This window comes from Callorhinus ursinus, unplaced genomic scaffold (genome assembly GCF_003265705.2).
Source record: "Callorhinus ursinus isolate GAN/ISIS: 27379988/994484 unplaced genomic scaffold, GSC_fseal_2.0 scaffold10, whole genome shotgun sequence".
Taxonomy (NCBI): Eukaryota; Metazoa; Chordata; class Mammalia; order Carnivora; family Otariidae; genus Callorhinus; species Callorhinus ursinus.
Window position 1 is genome coordinate 26448341 of NW_027397072.1, and position 19919 is coordinate 26468259.

Genomic DNA, 19919 nt, shown 5'->3' on the forward strand with positions numbered 1-19919 from the left:
CAAATGTCCTCTGGAGTGAGAGGGCAGTCATTCCCCACTAAGAACCGCTTCTCTTAATATTCTTCCTGCCTGGCTTTCTTCAGACAGTTTTCTTTTTTCTGAGCTAATGAGTTATCTTAATTTTTTCATACAGGACAAAGTAAGCAGACCCCAAAAAAAGGACTGGCTGGTGTTTTTTATTGCCAAAAGAAGCAATAAAGATGTGAACTCGCATCGTACTTCTCACGTAGCTATCAGCAACATATTCAGAACTGGGTTTGAATGCCATTCAAGCACTTACCAGCAGTGTGGTCTTTAACAAGTCACTTTACCTCTCCAAATGTTTCATCTGCAAAATGGGAATAACAATATCTACTTTGTAGAGTTGCTATATTAAAGATAATTTAAGGAAAATAGTACTTATGCCTGATACATAGAATTGCAATAAAAGACAGCTATTATTATATTACTACCATAAAGGTTTATAGCAATGAAGGATATTGCACACCCTCCACAATGCTTATATCAATACTACAACTTCATTGTTCATTAGAGTCACCTGTGATGTTAAAAACTGAAAATGCGCAGATCCCACCCTTCAAGAGGTCCAAGAAAAACTGGCTGAGATTTTTTTTTAGGTTGAACTTGACTCTGGTGTATATTCATGCTGTTGTAAAATTCTGCAGCATTCTAAGACCCAAGAACGAAGCAATTCATGAAAATAACTGAACCATATAAAATATTTGTCATGTAAAACAAAAACTACTTTCAAATAATGACGTTTTAACAGTTTATTTTGAAGGTCATTTTAAAAACAAAGTTAAAGACAATCTGAGAAAAAATTGCACAGAATACACTCATTAAATAAGTATGGTGATTTAATCAAAATAAGGGATATATGTTTTCTTCTGTAATTCTGGAAATAAGTTCTGTTGTCCTGAAGGTTCTTATACTTCCAAAAAGGGGGGAGGGGAAATCATGGCCATTAAAGCTGCCTCTTGATCATGTAAATCTACAGTAGAAACCAAATTTTTCTGTTCTTCCCAATAAGTCAGTTTCGATCTTCAAATTGTGCCTTGTTTTTTAAAAGATATGATGCTAGAAATTCAATGGGATTTGGTGGTCTGTAAGGGAAAAGAAATCCAAAATTTAGAAATTTATATTCTAAGTGTATTAACTTAAATGTATTGCTCCATAACAAAAACACATCTTTTTCAGCTTAATTTTCATTTTACACTCAAAGGCCATTTGTTGTAAATACGGTAAGTAAAACAGGCAAGTAAGTTAGTCAACAACATAGTTAAAAGAGACTGAAAGTTTTGTATGGCTTAAATCTGGTTATGAACACAATTCTAAAACACAAGTTTCAAAAAATGTAATTTTTGACAATGGGATGACGATTACCCAGAGGGGATAATGACTTAAAGGGGTCATGAGGGAGAATTCTGGAGTCCTGACAGTATTCAGTTTCTTGATCTGAGTGCAAGTTATGTGGATATGTCTAGATTCTGAAAATTCATCAAACCATACACCTATGATATGCACAATTTTTTCCACAGGTATTACCCTTCAATACAAGTATAAAAACAATATGGGAAAATGGCTGTAGCATCACTGAGAGAAGTGGATCAACTCCCGAAAAACTAATCAAAGGATTCAATATTCATTTGGACAAGTAAGTACTGGTATGTTTCTTTTTAAAAAGGCACCTCTAGGGATGCCTGGGTAGCTCGTTCGGTTAAGCGTCTGCCTTTGGCTCAGGTCATGATCCCAGGGTATTGGGATCAAATCCCACATTGGGCTCCTTGCTCAGCAGGGAGCCTGCTTCTCCCTCTGCCTGCTGCTCCCCCTGCTTGTGCCCTGTCTCTCTTTCTCTCTCTGACAAGTAAATAAAACCTTTAAAAAAGAGGAAAAAAAAGGTACCTCTATTTTACTTCAAATACTTAAATCACTAATAGTTCTAATACTGCTACCACACAGTGCAACTGAGAAGTTAAACATATTTTGAAATCAAGAGGTGGTAAGGGCATCTGGGTGGCTCATTCGGTTAAGCATCTGCCTTTGGCTCAGGTCATGATCCCAGGGTCCTGGGTCTCTGGTTAACAGAAGCCTGCTTCTCCCTCTCCCTCTGCCTACTGCTCTGCCTACTTGTGCTTTCTCTCTCTCTCTCTGTCAAATAAATAAATAAAATCTTTAAAAAAAATTAAGTGGTGGGAGAATGGGGAATTGGAAGAAGGTGGTCAAAAGGAACACACTTCCAGTTACAAGATGAATAAGCACCAGGGCTATGATGTACGATAAAGTGACCACAGCTAACACTGCTGTGTGACAGTAAAGTTGTTGAGGCGAGGACCTAAGAGGTCTCATCACAAGGAGAATTTCTTATTTCTTTTTTCCTTTTTATTGCATCTGTGTGAGATGATGGATGTTAACTAAACCCACTGTGGTTATCATTTCACAATATATGTAAATCAAACCACTATGCTATAATGCCTTAGGCTTATACAGTGATATATGTCAATTATTTCTCAATAAAACTAGGAAAAAATGTTAACAAAAGATATAGTCATATTTATCACTTTTCCATAAATTTTTCTTGCTGAGAAAACAAGTCGAAAGATGAAAAGTTGGGGGAATCAGCTATTTAAAATCCTACTATGAAAAGGCATATTTAGAATTAATTTACAATGATCTCAAAACATTCCCTTAGCGTTTAAACAGTCTTTTGAACCGCCTAGACATAAACAATTTTTCACATATTTATGATTAATTTCATGAATAATTTTGCCAGAATTCCTTACTTAAAAAGTGTCTTTACTAATAGCATGTTACTTTAAAACTTCAAATTTTTCCTTCTAGCATTTAAAGCAATATTCATAATTTCCCTATATTGACCTCTGTAAAGAACAAAAAAATATATAAAAGATGCCCATATTTTAGGGGCGCCTGGGTGGCTCAGTCGTTAAGCGTCTGCCTTCGGCTCAGGTCATGATCGCAGGGTCCTGGGATCGAGCCCCGCATCGGGCTCCCCGCTCAGCGGGAAGCCTGCTTCTCCCTCTCCCACTCCCCCCGCTTGTGTTCCCTCTCTCACTGTCTGTCTCTCTCTCTCTCTGTTAAAAAATAAATAAAATCTTTAAAAAAAAAAAAAAAGATGCCCATATTTTAATTGACAGTATTAGAGCCAAGACATATCCTGCAGTCATAAAAAATTCTATTTTATACACATAACCAACATTTTTCTTATTGGATTTGCTTATACAAAAAGAACTTAGGTAGAATTATGAGGAAAAAACATGTACAGAAAAAAACTGTAATGCTGCTAACAAAGAAATACAAATCAAAAGAGCTTGGCAAGAAAAGTTTATAATAATACTCATGCTGTTGATATTATGATAGTGGAAGAAATTTAAGGATAAACTTTTGGACAGAAAAGTGTTTTTATGTGTCAAACACTATAATAGTCATGTTCCTCAAACTAGCAAATCAACTCTTGGAAATTCATCATAAGTAATTAAAGGGGTGCCTGGGTGGCTCAGTCGTTAAGCGTCTGTCTTCGGCTCAGGTCATGATCCCAGGGTCCTGGGATCAAGCCCCACATCGGGATCCCTGCTCCGTGGGGAGCCTGCTTCTCCCTCTCCCACTCCCCCTGCAGTGTTCCCTCTCTCGCTGTCATATTAATAAATAAGATCTTTAAAAAAAAGTAATTAAACAAAGGCAAAAGAGGCATGAAAACATATAAATTGCCTGCTAACCTAGATTAACAAAGGAAATTGGACCTAAGAGTTCAACAATGAGAAAATGGCTAAATTAATTGCAGTACTGTTATAATTAAATTATAATCACAAAGGCTATACAGAGATACAGAAAAAGTTTTATGTTATAATATTAAGTACAAAGGACATATAAAATTACATGTATACCATGATTACAAAGCTTTACAAATATGCAGATGATCTAACACTAGAAGAGATAAATGAAAGTGTCTGAATTGATGATATGGCTGACTTCTTTTTCTTAAACTCTAATATCCATAAATTTCTTATATTTTATAAATAAAACAACTAATGATATTCCTTTTTTTTTTTTAAACTAGTGATATTTCAATTAGGGAAGTCTTTATTTAGCTTTCTTTGGTAACTCCATTTGCAGACACCATTATCTTACCTTTCTTTTGCAAGCACAGCAAGTCCCTGTAATAAAATAGGCACAACTGTCTGATCCAGGTAGGCACGAGTTGGCAAAGACTGGAGATCCACTTTCTGTTTTGATGACTTTTCTGCATTCATCTTCTCATTGTCTACTATCCTCTAGTAGATTCAAAAAACATGCATGTGTATTACAAATAACTAGATTATTTTGAGTGCTAAACAAAAATTAATGGAAATATGACACTAATAGAAAAGACAAATCAATGATTAGAGAGCTGATATTGAACAGCAAATCTCTCTGCCAAAATAAAATCAGACCCATCTCTAAATTCCATTTAAACTTTTTCTCTCTGAAGGCAACATAGTATCTCATTCTTTTATTTACTTATTTTAATTAAGTAGGCTCCACACCCAATGTGGGGCTTGAACTCAGGAGCCTGAGATCAAGCACTACATACTCTACGGACTGAGTAAACCACACACGCCAGTATCTCCCGATCCTACTCTTTCTCCTTTTCCTTCTGCCTTTGTAGGAGTGAATACAAGTGCTTTCTCTTTTTTTCATAAGAATACCTTCTTACACTATGCTTCAAAATATCTGGACAGGACACTAAGTAGCACTGAATCACACTGAGAAAGCTAGACCTGTTTCAATTCTTTCATCACAGTATCAAGGACAAAGACTCACTTTGGTACTAATAGGTTTGTAACACTTCTGTAACATTTGCTAAACTCTCTTCTTAACGGAGAGCAGGCTTCAGGCTCAGAGCTTTCCAATGGCAATAGAATATAGCTAAAATTTATTACCACCATTTTGTATTCACTGTTTTCATTTTTATGGTTATCCTTTATCAAAATGAGAATGCTTTTCCCTTTGTTTCTTTTTTAAAGAAATGCATTTGTGATTTTTAAAAGTAAACAGAATCAAGAAAAAATATTAAGTAAACGATGGCCAAAAAATGGGGGAAATTACTAATATGGAAAAGATCATTAATGTGATATTTAAATGATGTTTAAGAAACAACTTATACTTTCTACTCCTAAGAACCCCCAAATTTTAGGTCTTTGACATAGATTCATCTAACATTCAGAGCCATCAAACACTGCTTTATTGAAAAACTTTGCACTCTTTTACAAATCAACCATTTTAGAAACTTAGAAATAAGTGCCTATCTAAAAGGCAAAACATTATTAAGAACATTTTCATTTAAATGAACTTTTGGGGGCGCCTGGGTGGCTCAGCCGGCTAAGTGACTAAGCGTCTGCCTTCAGCTCAGGTCATGGTCCTAGGGTCCTGGGATTGAGCCCCACATCGGGCTCCCCGCTCAACAGGGAGTCTGCTTCTCCCTCTCTCTGTAACCCTCCCCCTGCTTGTGCTCCCTCACTTTCTCTCTCTCTCAAAAAAATAAATTTTTAAAAATAAAATAAAATAAATGAACTTTCAGGGTGCCTGGCTCGCTCAGCTGGTGGAGCATGCAACTCTTGATCTAGGGGTTGTGGGTTCGAGCCCCACACTGGGTGAAGAGATTACTTAAAAATAAAATCACCAAAAAAAAACCCGAACTTTAACTTCAATCATACTCAAACTGGATATAAATGAGTCAACAACAACAAATAAACATCTGCTAGACTTAATATTTTAGACAATTTTATTTTGTAAAAAGTGATAAAAAAAACTTTAATCATATATCTAAAATGTGTGTGTGTGTATATATGTATACACACACACACACACACACACCCCGTGGTTTCCAAAGATAGTTCCCACAACTATGTCTGCCAACTACTCTAAGTTCGCTCATTTTCCATCTTATTTTGAGACAAGACAACAATGCTCTATACTTAACTAATGGTAAAATAGTTATTTACTTGCTCATGGATTAAGAAATTTATTGCTCCTTGGTAAATTTCAACAGATAATACCCATATATGACAAAAACTAGTCAGTTACATGACATTCCAAAGCCTTCAATAAGAAACAGCAACACCTGAACAACTCCTATAGATCTTATAATAAACCCCTTGACCAAATCCTATCATTTTTTATTCAAATATTGAATGAATATCTACTATGTGCCAACTTCCATGCTTAAGCCCAAATCCTGAATTAATCTAAAAAAATATATATCTAAATTACCCCCCCGAAAGGTACAAGGTGTTAATGGTATACAACAATGACCACAAAAAATGGGGAAAAAATAAGGGGAGCTCTAGGATTGTCCCAGTTTACTGCTTCCTGCCTAGAAAACTTATAGGAGGCAATGCAGAGAGAAAAGCAGAGCCCAGCAAACTCCCTCAGCTGAGAAGCCAGACTTGAAACTTCAGGGTGACCAAGACAACTAGAATTTGCAGGACAGAGTACTGCAGAGTGCATGGAGAGGAGAGAGATGTGCAGAAAGAGACTAAAGAGATCAGTGCATACATAACAGTAAACTACCCAAGGCCAAGGAAAAAAACACCTGGAATGAGCAGGAGACATAATCCCTGCAGCTCATACAAGGCCAGGAATAGTTCATGTTCCTGTGACCCAAAATTGGAAAACTGGGTAATACATGGAGCACTGGGGAAGATGAAAGAGGAGGATATCAGGCCTAAATTAAAGGCTGGTCTTATTCTGCCTAACAAAGCTTAAAGCAAACCTCAAAAGAATCAAATTGTTTCTCAGTAACTTAAGTGTGTCCTAGAACAAAGCTCAAGAATGTTTGAAGCGGGGGGTGCCTGGCTGACTCGGTTGGTTGAGCGACTGCCTTACGGCTCAGGTCATGATCCTGGAGTCCCAGGATGGCGTCCCGAGTCAGGCTCCCTGCTCAGTGGGGAGTCTGCTTCTCCCTCTGACCCTCCCCCCTTCTCGTGCTCTCTCTCTCTCTCTCTCAAATAGAAAAAAAAAAATCTTAAAAAAAAAAAAAAGAATGTTTGAAGGAATACAAATACCCAACAAGGGTATTGGACAAGGGAAGGAATACAGTACCCAACAAGGTAAAATGCACAATGCCCAGCCTCCAAAAAGAAATCATCATGCAGGCAAAGAAGCAGGATATACTACCCACAATGAGGAAAATATTCAATTCACAGAAATAGACCCAGAAATGATACAGACGATAGAACAGGCAATGCCATTAACCAGTTTTGTTTTGTTTTTTCAGATTTTATTTATTTATTTGCTAGAGAGAGAGAGCATGGACGAGAGAGAGTAAGCAAGAGCACAAGCAGGGGGAGCTGCAGGCAGAGGGAGAAGCAGGCTCCCTTGCTGAACAAGGAGCCCCACGCGGGACTCGATCCCAGAGCCCTGGGATCATGACCTGAGCCAAAGGGAGCTGCTTAACTGACTGAGCCACCCAGGCGTACCCATTAACCAGTTATTATAACATCTCCCACACCTTCAAGAAGGGAGAGGAAAACATAAGTAAATCAAGCTTACAGAGTACTTAAAAATATTTGAAGAAATAATGGCTAAAATTTTTCCAAATTTCATGAAAATTCTAAACCCACAGATCCAAGAAACTTGATGAATCCTAAGCACAAGATGCATATTTTTTTAAAAAAACTACACGAAGACATACCATATTCGAATTATTTAAAAGCTGTAATAAAATCGTAAAAGCACCAAAAGAAGACACATTAAGTATGAAGAAGCAAAGAAAGAAGTGATTGCAGATTTCCTGTCAGAAAGAGTGTCAGCCAAAAAGACAGTGGAGCAAATCTATACCCAGCAAAAGTATCTCAGGAATAAAGAAAAAAAAAAAAAAGAATAAGGGGGCGCCTGGGTGGCTCAGTTGGTTAAGCAACTGCCTTCAGCTCCAGCCATGATCCCAGAATCCTGGGATCGAGTCCCACATTGGGCTCCCAGCTCAGCGGGGAGCCTGCTTCTCCCTCTGACCCTCTCCCCTCTCATGCTGTTTCTCTCTCTCTCTCAAATAAATAAAATCTTAAAAAAAAAAAAGAATAAGGACAAAATGATGACTTTTTCAGACATTCAGAAGCTTGAAGAATTCCTTACCAGCAGACCTATACTACAAAAAATGTTAAAAGAAGCCCTTAAGGCAGAAGGAAATCTGGATCTATACAAAACAATGAAGAGTCAAGGGGCACCTGGGTGGCTCAGTCAGTTAAGCATCTGCCTTCGGCTCCGGTCATGATCCTGGGGTCCCAGGATCAAGCCCCACATTGAGCTCCCTGCTCAGCAGAGAGCCTGCTTCTCCCTCTCCCTCTGCTGCTCCCCCTGCTTGTTAGCGCATGATCTTGCTCTCGCTCTGTCAAATAAATAAAATCTTAAAAAAAAAAAAAAGAATGAAGAGTCAAGATGGCAAATATGGTAAATGGTACATATGTGGGTAAATGTGAAATATTCCTTTCTCTTATTGTTTAAATCTCTTTAAAGATAATTAACCTTTTAAAGAAAAAATAAAAATAATGAATTACAGAATTTATAACATAAGTAGAAGTAAAATATGTAACAACAGTACAAAGTCCAGTTGAGAGAAAATAGGAGAATACTGTTGTAAGGTTTGGTGGTTTTTGTTTTTGTTTTTTTTTTTAAGATTTATTTATTTATTTATTTTAAGAGAGAGAACAAGCAGGGGGAAGGGCAGAGGAAGAGAATCTTTCAAGCAGACTCCCTGCTGAACAAGGAGCCTGACCAGGGGCTGGATCCCACAATCCAAGAGATCATGACCTAAGCTGAAACCAAGAGTCCGACACTCAACCGACTGAGCCACCCTCAACCGAATGAGCCACCCAGGTGCCCTTGTTGTACGGTTTTTATACTATACACAAAAACAAATAATACCACTTGAAGGTAAATTGTGAAGTTAAACTTGCATGCTATAAACCGTAAAGCAAGCACCTAAAAAGAAATTATAACTTATAAACCAATAAAGGAAATAAAACAGAAGAGAAAAAGTATCATCTACAGAGTAGTAGTTTTCAGACTTTCAAATACCACAACAAATTAAAAATTACACAATGAACAAAGGGACTAACATAGGGATGTTAACTCTATTTTGCCAAGTAAAAACTTACAAATAAACTATTATTTTACTACAACCATTAATTCACAAAGAATGGGCATTTTAAAATTATAGAAGCAGGAAGACCAATCACCAAATAATGTATCATTATCAAACACTCCCTCCACTCTCATTTTTTTCTCACTTTACCATGGAAATTGGTCTGAGGACTTGAGAGAAAGCCTTTGGGAATCACTGTTCTAATGTATTATGACTCTGCATTCATATACAAGCACCATCAGACTGCTGATGGGGCGCCTGGGTGGCTCAGTCGTTAGGCTGGATCAAGCCCCAAGTCGAGCTCCCGTGAGCTCCCTGCTTGGTGGGAAGCCTGCTTTTCCCTCTCCCACCCCCCTTGCCTATGTTCCCTCTCTCACTGTCTCACCCTCTGTCAAATAAATAAAATCTTTAAAAAATAAAAATAAATAAAAAAGAAAAAAAAAGACTGCTGATGTCTATAAAGAAGTTTCTTAAATAAATAGAACACAAAGTGGTGTAGAGGATCTTCACCAGGTTCAATTAAAGACTACATTATGAAAATAAGTTCTCTTCTTAATACAGGTATCGAACCCAGAAACATTCCTAGCAATTTCATAAGGCACAGAGTGGTCATTCCACATGCCAGGTAACTGAAGATCATCAACACAATTTAAATGTACCACAGAAATGTCAACCTGCCTGGGTTTAACACACAACCCTCCACTTACTTCCTGATGACCTTACACAAGTTACTCAATTTCTCCGAGCTTTACAGGACTGAAGAGACCTGCAAATTACTTAGCAGTGTACCTGGCACACAGTAAAAGTAAGAAATACTAGCAGCTGTTACTATTATTACTCTCCTTGGAAATACTCCTTCCCACATTTATCTAAGTTTAATCACTGGCAATGTCTTCCCCCTTGTCCCCCAATAAAACACACACATCTCCCAGAAACCTCTATTTTCCTAACATATCCCACCCAGTTTTGGCTAATTCATTTGTCCTAGCATTTATTCATTCATTTACAAAACAACTTCTACTTTTAAACAACCTCCTAGCACTTATATGAAAAAGCTCTAAGAAAATATATCTTCTTTTGTATGTCTTTCACATGTATTCTTTAAATTCAGACTTAACTGTGTAAGGCAAAAACAATGTCTATTACGGGTGTTATAGCTTCCAATGGCATCTACTACTGAACGCAAAATCAACATTTATTAAATGTTGACTCCAACAGCACACTATTCTGTTACAAAGACAATGGGTGTAATTTTAATGTGCAGTTTTTCCAAAACATATCCCAACAGATTCATTAATACCCCACCAAGCAAAACGACTGTCTCCATTAGTAATGCATGTTTGTTTCTTTCTAGCACTTTCAGAAGTTCAATCTCTTGACTCAGAACTAATTTGAACGTCTGTATACCAAGAAGTGTTAGTACCGCTAATAAAACAAGCTACCCATAATTTGATACTATTTAGTTCATGCTGATACAAGTTTTCCCTTGTGCAAAGCAACCTAGTAAAAATGGATCCCAAGTTTTCTCCAGCTCATAAGAGATGCTCAGATACGCATAAGAACCGGGAGAATTACCTCGACATTGTCTGTGAGACCGTACTCAGAGTGAGGGTTTTCTGCAACCTAGAAAACAAAACACAGGTCACTGAGACGTGAGCCACCCCTTCTTCCTACACACCGCCACCCTGAAGCCAGGGCCTCCTGGTACCTGCGTCTGTCCCTCCAGCATCTGCTCTGGCTCCATGGCGGACCCTGCAAGTCACAATCCCCGGAAACCAGTCTTGGAAAACAAGAAGAACCGTGAGTTACCCGGCAGATTTCAACATGAAGATGCCAGGATGGAGTCCACCCCAGCCCCCGACCCCGCCCCTCACCCCCACCTGGGCGCGGGAGCACCCGGAGCAGTAGAGGAGCAAGGTAGGACAGTCCAAGACAGGGCGCCCGCATCAGGTCCGGAAGCTCCGCAGTTGTCCCAAGAACCTAGAAGAGGTGGTAAAAGGGGGAAAGGGAGCTGATTACCCGCGCCCAAGCCGCTGGTTCTTAAGAGCCCTGCACCGCGCCACCAACTCCCAGCACAAACCGCTTCGGCCGTAAGTGACGGATGTCGCACAACTGCCGCGCCTGCGCAGAACTCCTCAGTGGGTCGGGGGCGGGGGGGGATCGGGACCCTGTTCTGACTCTACGTTACCCTGTGCGGTCAACAGAGTGTCCTGGCCGAAACCTGGCCCCGAAGGTTGTGGGTGACTAGTTCTTCAACCTGCCTACTCAAGGCAAGCGCCACCCCAACTGCAGACACAGTGACCACCGCAGCTGGCAGGGCTTCGGCCGGCGCAGCCCTCAGTGCTGCCTGAAACCTCCTGCGGAGCGCGGAAGCGAAATCATCCATTTCGCTGGGTGATTCTTAACAAAAAAAACAAACCTAATCTAAGCAATCTACGAAAGAATGTCAGTGTTTTACTCTAAAAAGGTGGGGGAAGAAGCAATGTTGGGGATTTCATGGTAAGCTTTGATCATTCTTTAAATCTGTGAATATGCGATGTTAATGCTACCTTACATTTGTATCAATGTTAGCAAAAAGCAACTGGCTTTCCAAAGTGTGATACTGTTGATACTATTGTATTTGTAAAAAACACAAAAGATAATTTGCCTCCTACATACTAGTCGTAAATAGCAAACAGAATTGTTCTAATTACAATAAATTTCATTTATTTTAATGTAAACACAGGCGATACACTCATTAAAGTCCCTACCTTTAATTCAATAATCCCATTTGTAGTAGCACTTTGTAATATGAAAATTTGAAAACTTCATATTAAATGTTTGGAGACTAAATATGTCATATCAATACAAGGGAATATAAGCTATTAAAAGTCATGAGTAGAAATACAGAAACATTTGTGATTATAACGTTAAGTTTTGAAAACGGTAGAATACAACTTCATTTTGCTACTCTGCAAAAACTGAGCAGATAAAGATCTAAAATAAATTTCTTGGGGCGCCTAGGTGGCTCAGGTCATGATCCTAGGGTCCTGGGATCAAGCCCCGCACCGCATCCAGCTCCCTGCTAAAGTGGAGAGCCTGCTTCTCTCTCTTCCACTCCTCCTGCTTGTGTTCCCTCTCTTGCTGTGTCTGTCTGTCAAATAAATAAATAAAACCTTTAAAAAATTTATTTAGGAACTAGACTTGTGGGTATGTTTTTAAAGTTTAATTTTGTAATGGATACTTGATTAGTACTGTAGTTGGTGACAGCTAACATGGCACTTTGAGGATTTTTCATGTAGGACTGATGGAAAGATGTGGATACATATGTACAAGATATAAAAATTGACTAGTACATTTATTAACTCAAGATTAAATGCTTTTCAGGAGTGGGAAATAACAGCAAATAAGTTTAGAGAATAGTTGGGGAAACAAGAATAGTTATGTGCATTGCTATATTATCATATATTCATACATTTCCCAATACATCATAGACACTCAAATATTTCCAAATTCCAGAAAGTAACTGAGAGCTGCTAATTTATATTTTCTAAGTACTAACAATTTCAGTAAAATGGGAAGCTAGACTGAGCTTCTTCAAGACAGGGACCTTGTCTTATTTAACTTAGTACTTCACACAGTGCCTAGTACATCATAAGATTCACAACATATATGGATTTGATTCATAATCAAAACAATATAGATATATATGCTGACACTACTAAAGGCTATATATAATTTTTGTGTGTGTCTGTGTAAGATACATACATATATGATTACCAAAGGGAGGAGCACAGAACAATTAACTACCAACCAGGTTTCTCTCAATCTAGAAAAGACTTATAAGAGTGGTTTACAAAAAAGCTTCACCAAATTTTTTACATTTACAACTTATTGAAAAATTCAGAGAACAAGCTATCACAGAAGGGAGATGGGAGGGGGAAAATGACAGCTAGAAATGATGTAAATGGATTAGCAAGAAAATGATAGGAAGTATAAAGTTAATTGAAGATACTGCAGAATGCTGAGTTCTTATATGAAATTAAAGATTCTGAAGAGGATGGGCCCTGGGAACGATGATTATGACAGAAATTTGCAATAATGTGTACTCTCTAGAGAGGGATAAATTGAAAGAATGAGAAGAACTCTCTTTCGGACTTGTCATTACCAAACTTGGTTCAGGACTCCTCTCATCTGCTTCTGTTATGTCTTTTTATTACAGCACTTACCTCATTCTGCCTTATATATTGTTTGCAGTTAAACACAGTTAGATTTTTTAGTTCTTGAAAGGCAAAAATCCTATATTAATCTTCATATTTGTTTCTTATATTCAATAAATATTTTTTCAAAAGAAGTGAATTTATAGGGAAGGCAAGCACTTGCACCAAAGCACTACTCTAAACTTCTGTCTTTCTTAGGGCTTCAGGGAGATAGTAGTTTATAGATTCTAGAACTAGAATTCTAGAAGCTAGAATAATAAAGAAAAATTACTCTGCTTGACCCCTTTTTTATAGACTTGGTGCAAATTACATTTATAAAACATTAACCTATTAGACAATACCTATTTAGGAACAATACAATATGTATAGTAAAGAAACACTTGATTTGGGGTTAGATGAGTATTAGAACCTGGTTCCTTCACTGTTTGCCATGTGGAAGTAAGCAAATAATTTAACCCTTCTGGGCTTCATGTTTTTTCACATATAGATTAGGATAACAATTCTTCATGAAGAGGATCAAATGAGATAAAATAGATGAAACTGCTTTGTGTGAAGCTATACAAAGATAAGTGAGACATTCTATTTTATCTGTTCCTAACTACTGCTTCATTATCATAATAATCTACCTTTTTTGTTCCTATTCTTTTTTCTTTTAATTAATTTGTGAGAAAGTGCTCAAATAAAGAACATGATTCGTCACACAGTCATACATACAAACACAAACGTCTTTGCAAAAGAAGACATAGAATTTATTGAGTGTAAATGGGCCCTCTGAGTGTGGGGAGGGACACCAGTCACCTCTGAAAAAGACCTAGAAATATATATTCCAGATTTGGTTAATCATTTTCCAAGGAAGTATCTTTTGGTGGCTGATATAACAACTACTTTACCCATAGTTCCCTTGTCTCCACTACCAAACCCCATGCCCAAGCACCCTTACCACTATCATCATCATCTCAGAAATGTTGGTATACCAAAGAACATGCCAAATGGGCTTTTTATTTTTATGTTTAAAAAAAATTAATTCATTTAACAGAGAGAGACAGCGAGAGCGGGAACACAAGCAGGGGGAGTGGGAGAGGGAGAAGCAGGCTTCCCGTGAAGCAGGGAGCCCGATGCGGGACTCAGTCCCAGGACCCCAGGACCACGACCAGAGCCAAAGGCACACGCTTAACGACTGAGCCACCCAGGTGGCTCTCATTAGCAATGAGAGTAATAAAAAACCTAAACTTATTACAATTCCAATCCCTAAATTGTCCCTTATTTCTTCCATTTCTCATAAGAGGTTGGTTATATTTAGATTTTTTTCAAAATTTCCTAAATGATTTTCAGTTTCTAAAAGTGTTGATTTTAGGGGCACCTGGCTGGCTCATTGGAAGAGTGTGTGACTCTTGATCTTAGGGTCATGAGATTGAGCCCCACATTGGATGTAGAGATTACTTAAAATCTTTAAAGAAAAAAGTGTTGATTTTATGCTTTATGTTTTCTTTTTAGAAACCAAATAACTTAAATGTATGTTTATAAGTAGGTCATGGATAATAAGTAATAAGTATAATATATAACTTGGATATCTTTTATTTTTTTTAAGATTTATTTATTTGTTCCAGAGAGAGAGAGTACATGCATGAGCCAGAGGAGGGGCAGAGGGAGAAGGAGCTGAGTAGACTCCCAGCTGAGCAGGGAGCCAGACAGGAGGCTCAATCCCATGACCTCTGGATCAATGGACACTTAACCGACTGAGCCACCCAGGCACCCCGATATCTTTTAATTTTAAGATCCCCAGAGCCATTCCTGTTAATTTATGTTGAAACCATTTCTCTCTCTCTCTCTCCTTTTTTTTTTTTTTTTTTTTTGGTAATCTCTACACCCAACAAGGGGCTAGAACTCATGACCCCAAGATCGAGAATCACATACTCTACTGACTGAGCCAGCCAGACACCCTGAAACCTTTTCTCAAAGACAAATATCGGCACCAAAATAGAAATTGGTAGTTATGCCACCTAATTTTAATATCAGATTATTGTGTAAAGTGTTTTTCTTTATAGTATCATTATCAGAATGCATTGCTAATGTTTTCATATATGAGAGAGTGCAGAACAAAAACTGAATTAGAAGTCCAACTAGGTTCAGGTACCCTGTAAAGTGATTTACATATTCTCCCATATAAGACTGTAATCCTCTTGTAAGGTAGATATAATTATCCCCATAAAATAAGATGATAAAAATTGATTCAGAAAATTGTCAGGGCGCCTAGGTGGCTCAGTCAGTTAAGTGTCCGACTCTTGATCTCAGCTCTGGTCTTGATCTCAGGGTCGTGAGTTCAAGCCCCAGGTTAGACTCCACACTGGGCATAGAGCCTACTTAAAAAAAAAGAAAAGAAAATTGTAACATAATGTTACATACTTACATGGCTATTTGAAAAAAAAAATTTTTTTAAGATTTTATTTATTTGAGGGAGAGAGTGAGAGAACACAAGCCAGGGGGAGAGGCAGAGGGAGAAGCAGGCTCCCCACTGAGCAGGGAGCCTGACGTGGGGCTCAATCCCAGGACCTGGGATCATGACTTGAACCAAAGGCAGACGCTTAACCAACTGAGCCACCCAAGCACCCCAGGGCTAGATGAAATTTCAACCCAGATCCACCTAATTCCAAAGGTTGTGCTCCTGGCTATGCATAAATAGAGGACAAATATATCAGTTAGTGTGCTTTGGGATTCCAGTAACAAATCCCAACTCCAGTTTGTTAAACAACAGACTTTTTGAGTAACAACTGAAAATCCCAGTAGCAAAGTGGGTATCTAACAAGGTTTAGTTGTGGCTTTTATACTGTTTCTCTACAATTTTCTCACCTTCATCTCTGTATATCAGCTTCATTCTCAGACTGCTTTCTCATGGTGAAGAGATCATTGCTAGAAGTACTCAGGACAACATGCTTTCTTTTTCATAATCAAAGACAGAAAGCATCTCTTCTCTTAGGTCTACCCATGTACCAGAAGTCTGAACTTTGCTTTGATCTGTCCATCTTGAATCAGTTATTTTGATAAGGTGGGTGTCATGTGTTGACTAGCACAGAGCTGAATTACTGCCCATTCCTGAACGATGACAAGGATATGACCTGGTAGTAGTTGGTCCCACCCGAATTGTATGAACGCTAGGTAATGGGAGAGGATTGGTTCTACAAGAGAAAAGCCTAGAATGGGTTGGAAAGGGAAAGAAAGGGAATGGATGCTGAATAGTCCATCAAAAAATATTCACTGTTGGGGTGCCTAGGTGGCTCAGTCAGTTAAGTGCCCAACTCTTGATTTCAGCGCAAGTCATTATCTCATGGTTGTGAGATTGAGCCCCATGACTCAAGGGGCTTAGGATTCTCTCTCCTTCTCCTTCTCCCTCTGCCCCCCCCTCAAAAATAAATAAATAAATAATTCACTACTGCATGTTATGCAAGGAGTTTAATACAACTTATCATAAAAGGGATAAACTAAAACAGAATTTTCACTTTGACACAGCATTTCTACTTCTAGGACTTTATCCCATAGAAATACAAAAATGTATGAATAGAAGGATACTTATCATACCACAGTTTTTAGCAGGAAAATATTGGGAATAGGTTAAATTATGATATCTCAATACAGTGGGTTACTGTGTAACCACTGAAAAAAATTGAAAAAGATCTATAGATACTGGTATGATAAACATTTGCTACATAATTTTATGTGAAAAAATGCGTGTTGCAGGAAAATCTCTATAGTAAGAATCTGTTTTTGCATGTATATATTTGTATGTGCATAGCAAAAAGCCTGGGGAGATATAAAACAAAATATTAAGAGGGAAAATGTTGAGGGGAAAGTCTTTGCTTTTTCCAAATTTGTGTATTGCTTGAACTTTTTTTCCAAAAGTATGAATTTGCTTTAAAATAAAAAGAGTAAGGCCACCTGGGTGGCTTAGTCATTTAAGCATCCAACTCTTGATTTCAGCTCAGGTCATGATCTCAGGGTAGTGGGATCGAGTCTCCCATTGGGCTCATGCTGGGCATGAAGTCTGCTTAAGATTCTCTCTCCCTTTCCCTCTCCCCTCCCCCCCATCCCGTTTGCATGCTCTCAAGCCCTTAAATAAATAAATAAATAAATAAATAAATAAATAAATAAAATAAAAAGGGTAAAAATAGGTAAGTTTTCTGTAATTGGAAAATATGTAGTTTATTCTACATAACACATGCAGGATCGGGGAAGAATATTTATGTGAGTAATGAGTCTAATCAGTTGTATGATAGTATTAAAAGAAAAATCTTCCAGTTCACCCTCCCCTTCACCCAAGTATTTGTGGGTGGTGTGCAAAAGAGAGTTAACAGAGCAGCCTGAGACTGCTGTCCTTAGAAAGGCCTGCTTGCAAGGTTGGTTGGTATCTTGGAATTTGAATGATAGACAGTTCTCTACACAAATACAAAACTTTCCCTAAATGATGAGAGTGGCTTAAACTGTTTGTGCAAACACTATGGTTTCTTTTAAACACCTGCTTTCCTTCTAGGAGTTTGGAATTTTGGTATATCTTAGTCAGAGGGTGCCTACATGATCAGCCCCAGTAAAAACCCAAGGACTGAGTTTGTGATGAGAGTCGTGGTAGACAGTATTACACACATGTTGTCAGAACTCATTGCTGGAGGAATTAAGTGTGTCCTGTGTGACTCTACTGAGAGAAGATTCTTGGAAGCTGGTGCTTAGTTTTCTCCAGATTTTGCCCCATGTGCCTTTTCCCTTTGCTAATTTTGCTTTGTGTCCTTTTGCTGTAATAAATCATAGCTGTAAGTATGACTATATTCTGAGTCCTCTGAGTCCTTCTAGCAAATCACCAAGAAGGTGGTCTTGGGGATCTTAAACTCTCTCGGGGAATTTAAGATAAATATAAATTACAGTGCCTGCCCTCATAAATTGTATTCTGGTTCATTTACATTAGCTATATATACATATATATGATACATTTAAATGACAATATAATAACTGATTAAAGGTTAAGTTGAATGATATAGAGCATAAATTCTGAAGAAGTTCAGATGAGGTTGAGATATATGTAAGTAGGGGTCTTTGGAGCAGTATTAACAAAGAATAAGTATTTAAGCAAAGCTGGGAGGAGTAGGAGGATCATAATACAGACTGAAACACTAACTAGGAGAGTAAATGGAGAAACTTAGGTATCCTTACCAGAATACAGGATTTGAGCTTACCTGACAAGGTGGAGAGGAGGATCTTAAGGATAAAGAAGGCTTTCTGAAACCACTGCAGTTGGTAGAAACCACTCTTGAAAACAGACAAGTCCGTTTACATGCCCCAACATTCCCTGGTGCTACCAGTTTCCATTACCCTGCTTTTCATGAATACTAGAGTAACAATGCCCTGCCCACCATAAATATAGAAATGTAATACTATATTTCTATAACCAAGTACTTAGAGTGATGATTGAATATACCCTCTGAGAATCTGGACTGCTATTCTAGGGCATTCATTTCAAATTCTGTATTAGCTGCCTCTTCTTATGCCTCTACAGCATCATAGCTTTAAAAATCAAGTTGAGCAGGTTAGGTAACAATTATACTCTTACACCTACTACTATTTCAAACCCATGAGCTCATTCACACTTTTACTAGGAACAAATCCTTTGGAAACAAGAGAATCTCAAACTGGTGTCTCAGTTTTGTTTTGGTTTGTTTGTTTTTAAATTTTGAACCAGTATCTCCTCAGCCATAGATTCCACATAAAAATTCAGAATTCTGGTATCTCTTGAAATCAGTATGCCACATGTTCTTGAAAGGCAAAAATCAGCTAGAGCTAAGTAACAGCCATCCCATTTAATAAGGGGATGCTACTCTCCAATTTTTCATAATTTTTATCATTCATATCATACATACATTTTTTAATTCCACAGCCACACCTGGAACTTCTATATGTTCTTTGTCTCACCACTGTTGTTAGTTGCTACTTGAGGTTTTTTTTTTTTAAGATTTTATTTACTTACTCATGAGAGACAGAGGGAGAGGCAGAGGGAGAAGCAGACTCCCAAGGAGCAGGGAGCCCGATGTGGGACTCAATCTCAGGACACTGGGATCATGACCTGAGCCAAAGGCAGATGCCTAGCCATCTGAGCCACCCAGGTGCCCAATTGCTACTTGAGTTTTTAAGCACCTGTATGACAATAAATCTGATTTTATTCCTTATCATAATCTTGGCACCTTACACATTGCCTGGCATGCTGTCTGTGCTTTATACCCATTTGCTGAACAAATGAATGAATAATATGTACCACAATGTGGACTCAATAAAGAGAAATGATTAATTGCCCACAATTATGTTTTTGCTTAGTAACACAACCATAGGATAATAATCCCCCAATTGTTACTCTAGTCCTCCCTTACCTCCAACCATGTCTTTCGTTTCTCTCATTTTCTGCCTTTTTCAAAATCAGTAATCTCTTGGTTCTAAGTGTGCCATTTTATCTTACTTTTAATAAAAATAATATGTCATTGGTCCCTACTTCAAATAATCCAGCATTTCTCAAGCTGAAGGTTTGAGGAGTTCCTTAGAAGAGAAGTAGGGCTAAA

At 38.0% G+C, this 19919-nt stretch overlaps 1 protein-coding gene across 2 annotated transcripts; it reads right to left on the minus strand.

The window, feature by feature from the left end:
• Positions 1-755: 755 nt before the first annotated feature.
• On the minus strand, positions 756-11245 carry DPY30 (dpy-30 histone methyltransferase complex regulatory subunit). 2 transcript variants are annotated; one of them, XM_025868015.2, is made up of 5 exons: positions 11153-11245; positions 10842-10913; positions 10709-10756; positions 4144-4286; positions 756-1103 (listed from the first exon to the last, which is right to left on the minus strand). In XM_025868015.2, exons 2-5 carry the CDS (start codon positions 10875-10877, stop codon positions 1031-1033), a joined length of 300 nt encoding a protein of 99 aa, XP_025723800.1. In that variant the 5' UTR covers positions 10878-10913; positions 11153-11245; the 3' UTR covers positions 756-1030. The 2 variants fall into 2 exon arrangements, with proteins under 2 accessions (XP_025723800.1, XP_025723801.1); XM_025868016.2 differs by having other exon boundaries at positions 11014-11221.
• Positions 11246-19919: the final 8674 nt, after the last annotated feature.

Excerpts from the sequence above, each read along its gene's own strand:
- DPY30 (XM_025868015.2), bottom strand. The coding sequence starts at position 10,877 with ATGGAGCCAGAGCAGATGCTGGAGGGACAGACGCAG. Across the intron at positions 4,287-10,708 it reads GTCTCACAGACAATGTCGAG|AGGATAGTAGACAATGAGAA; the intron begins GTAATTCTCCCG and ends TGAATCTACTAG. Across the intron at positions 1,104-4,143 it reads GCTGTGCTTGCAAAAGAAAG|ACCACCAAATCCCATTGAAT; the intron begins GTAAGATAATGG and ends TTTCCCTTACAG.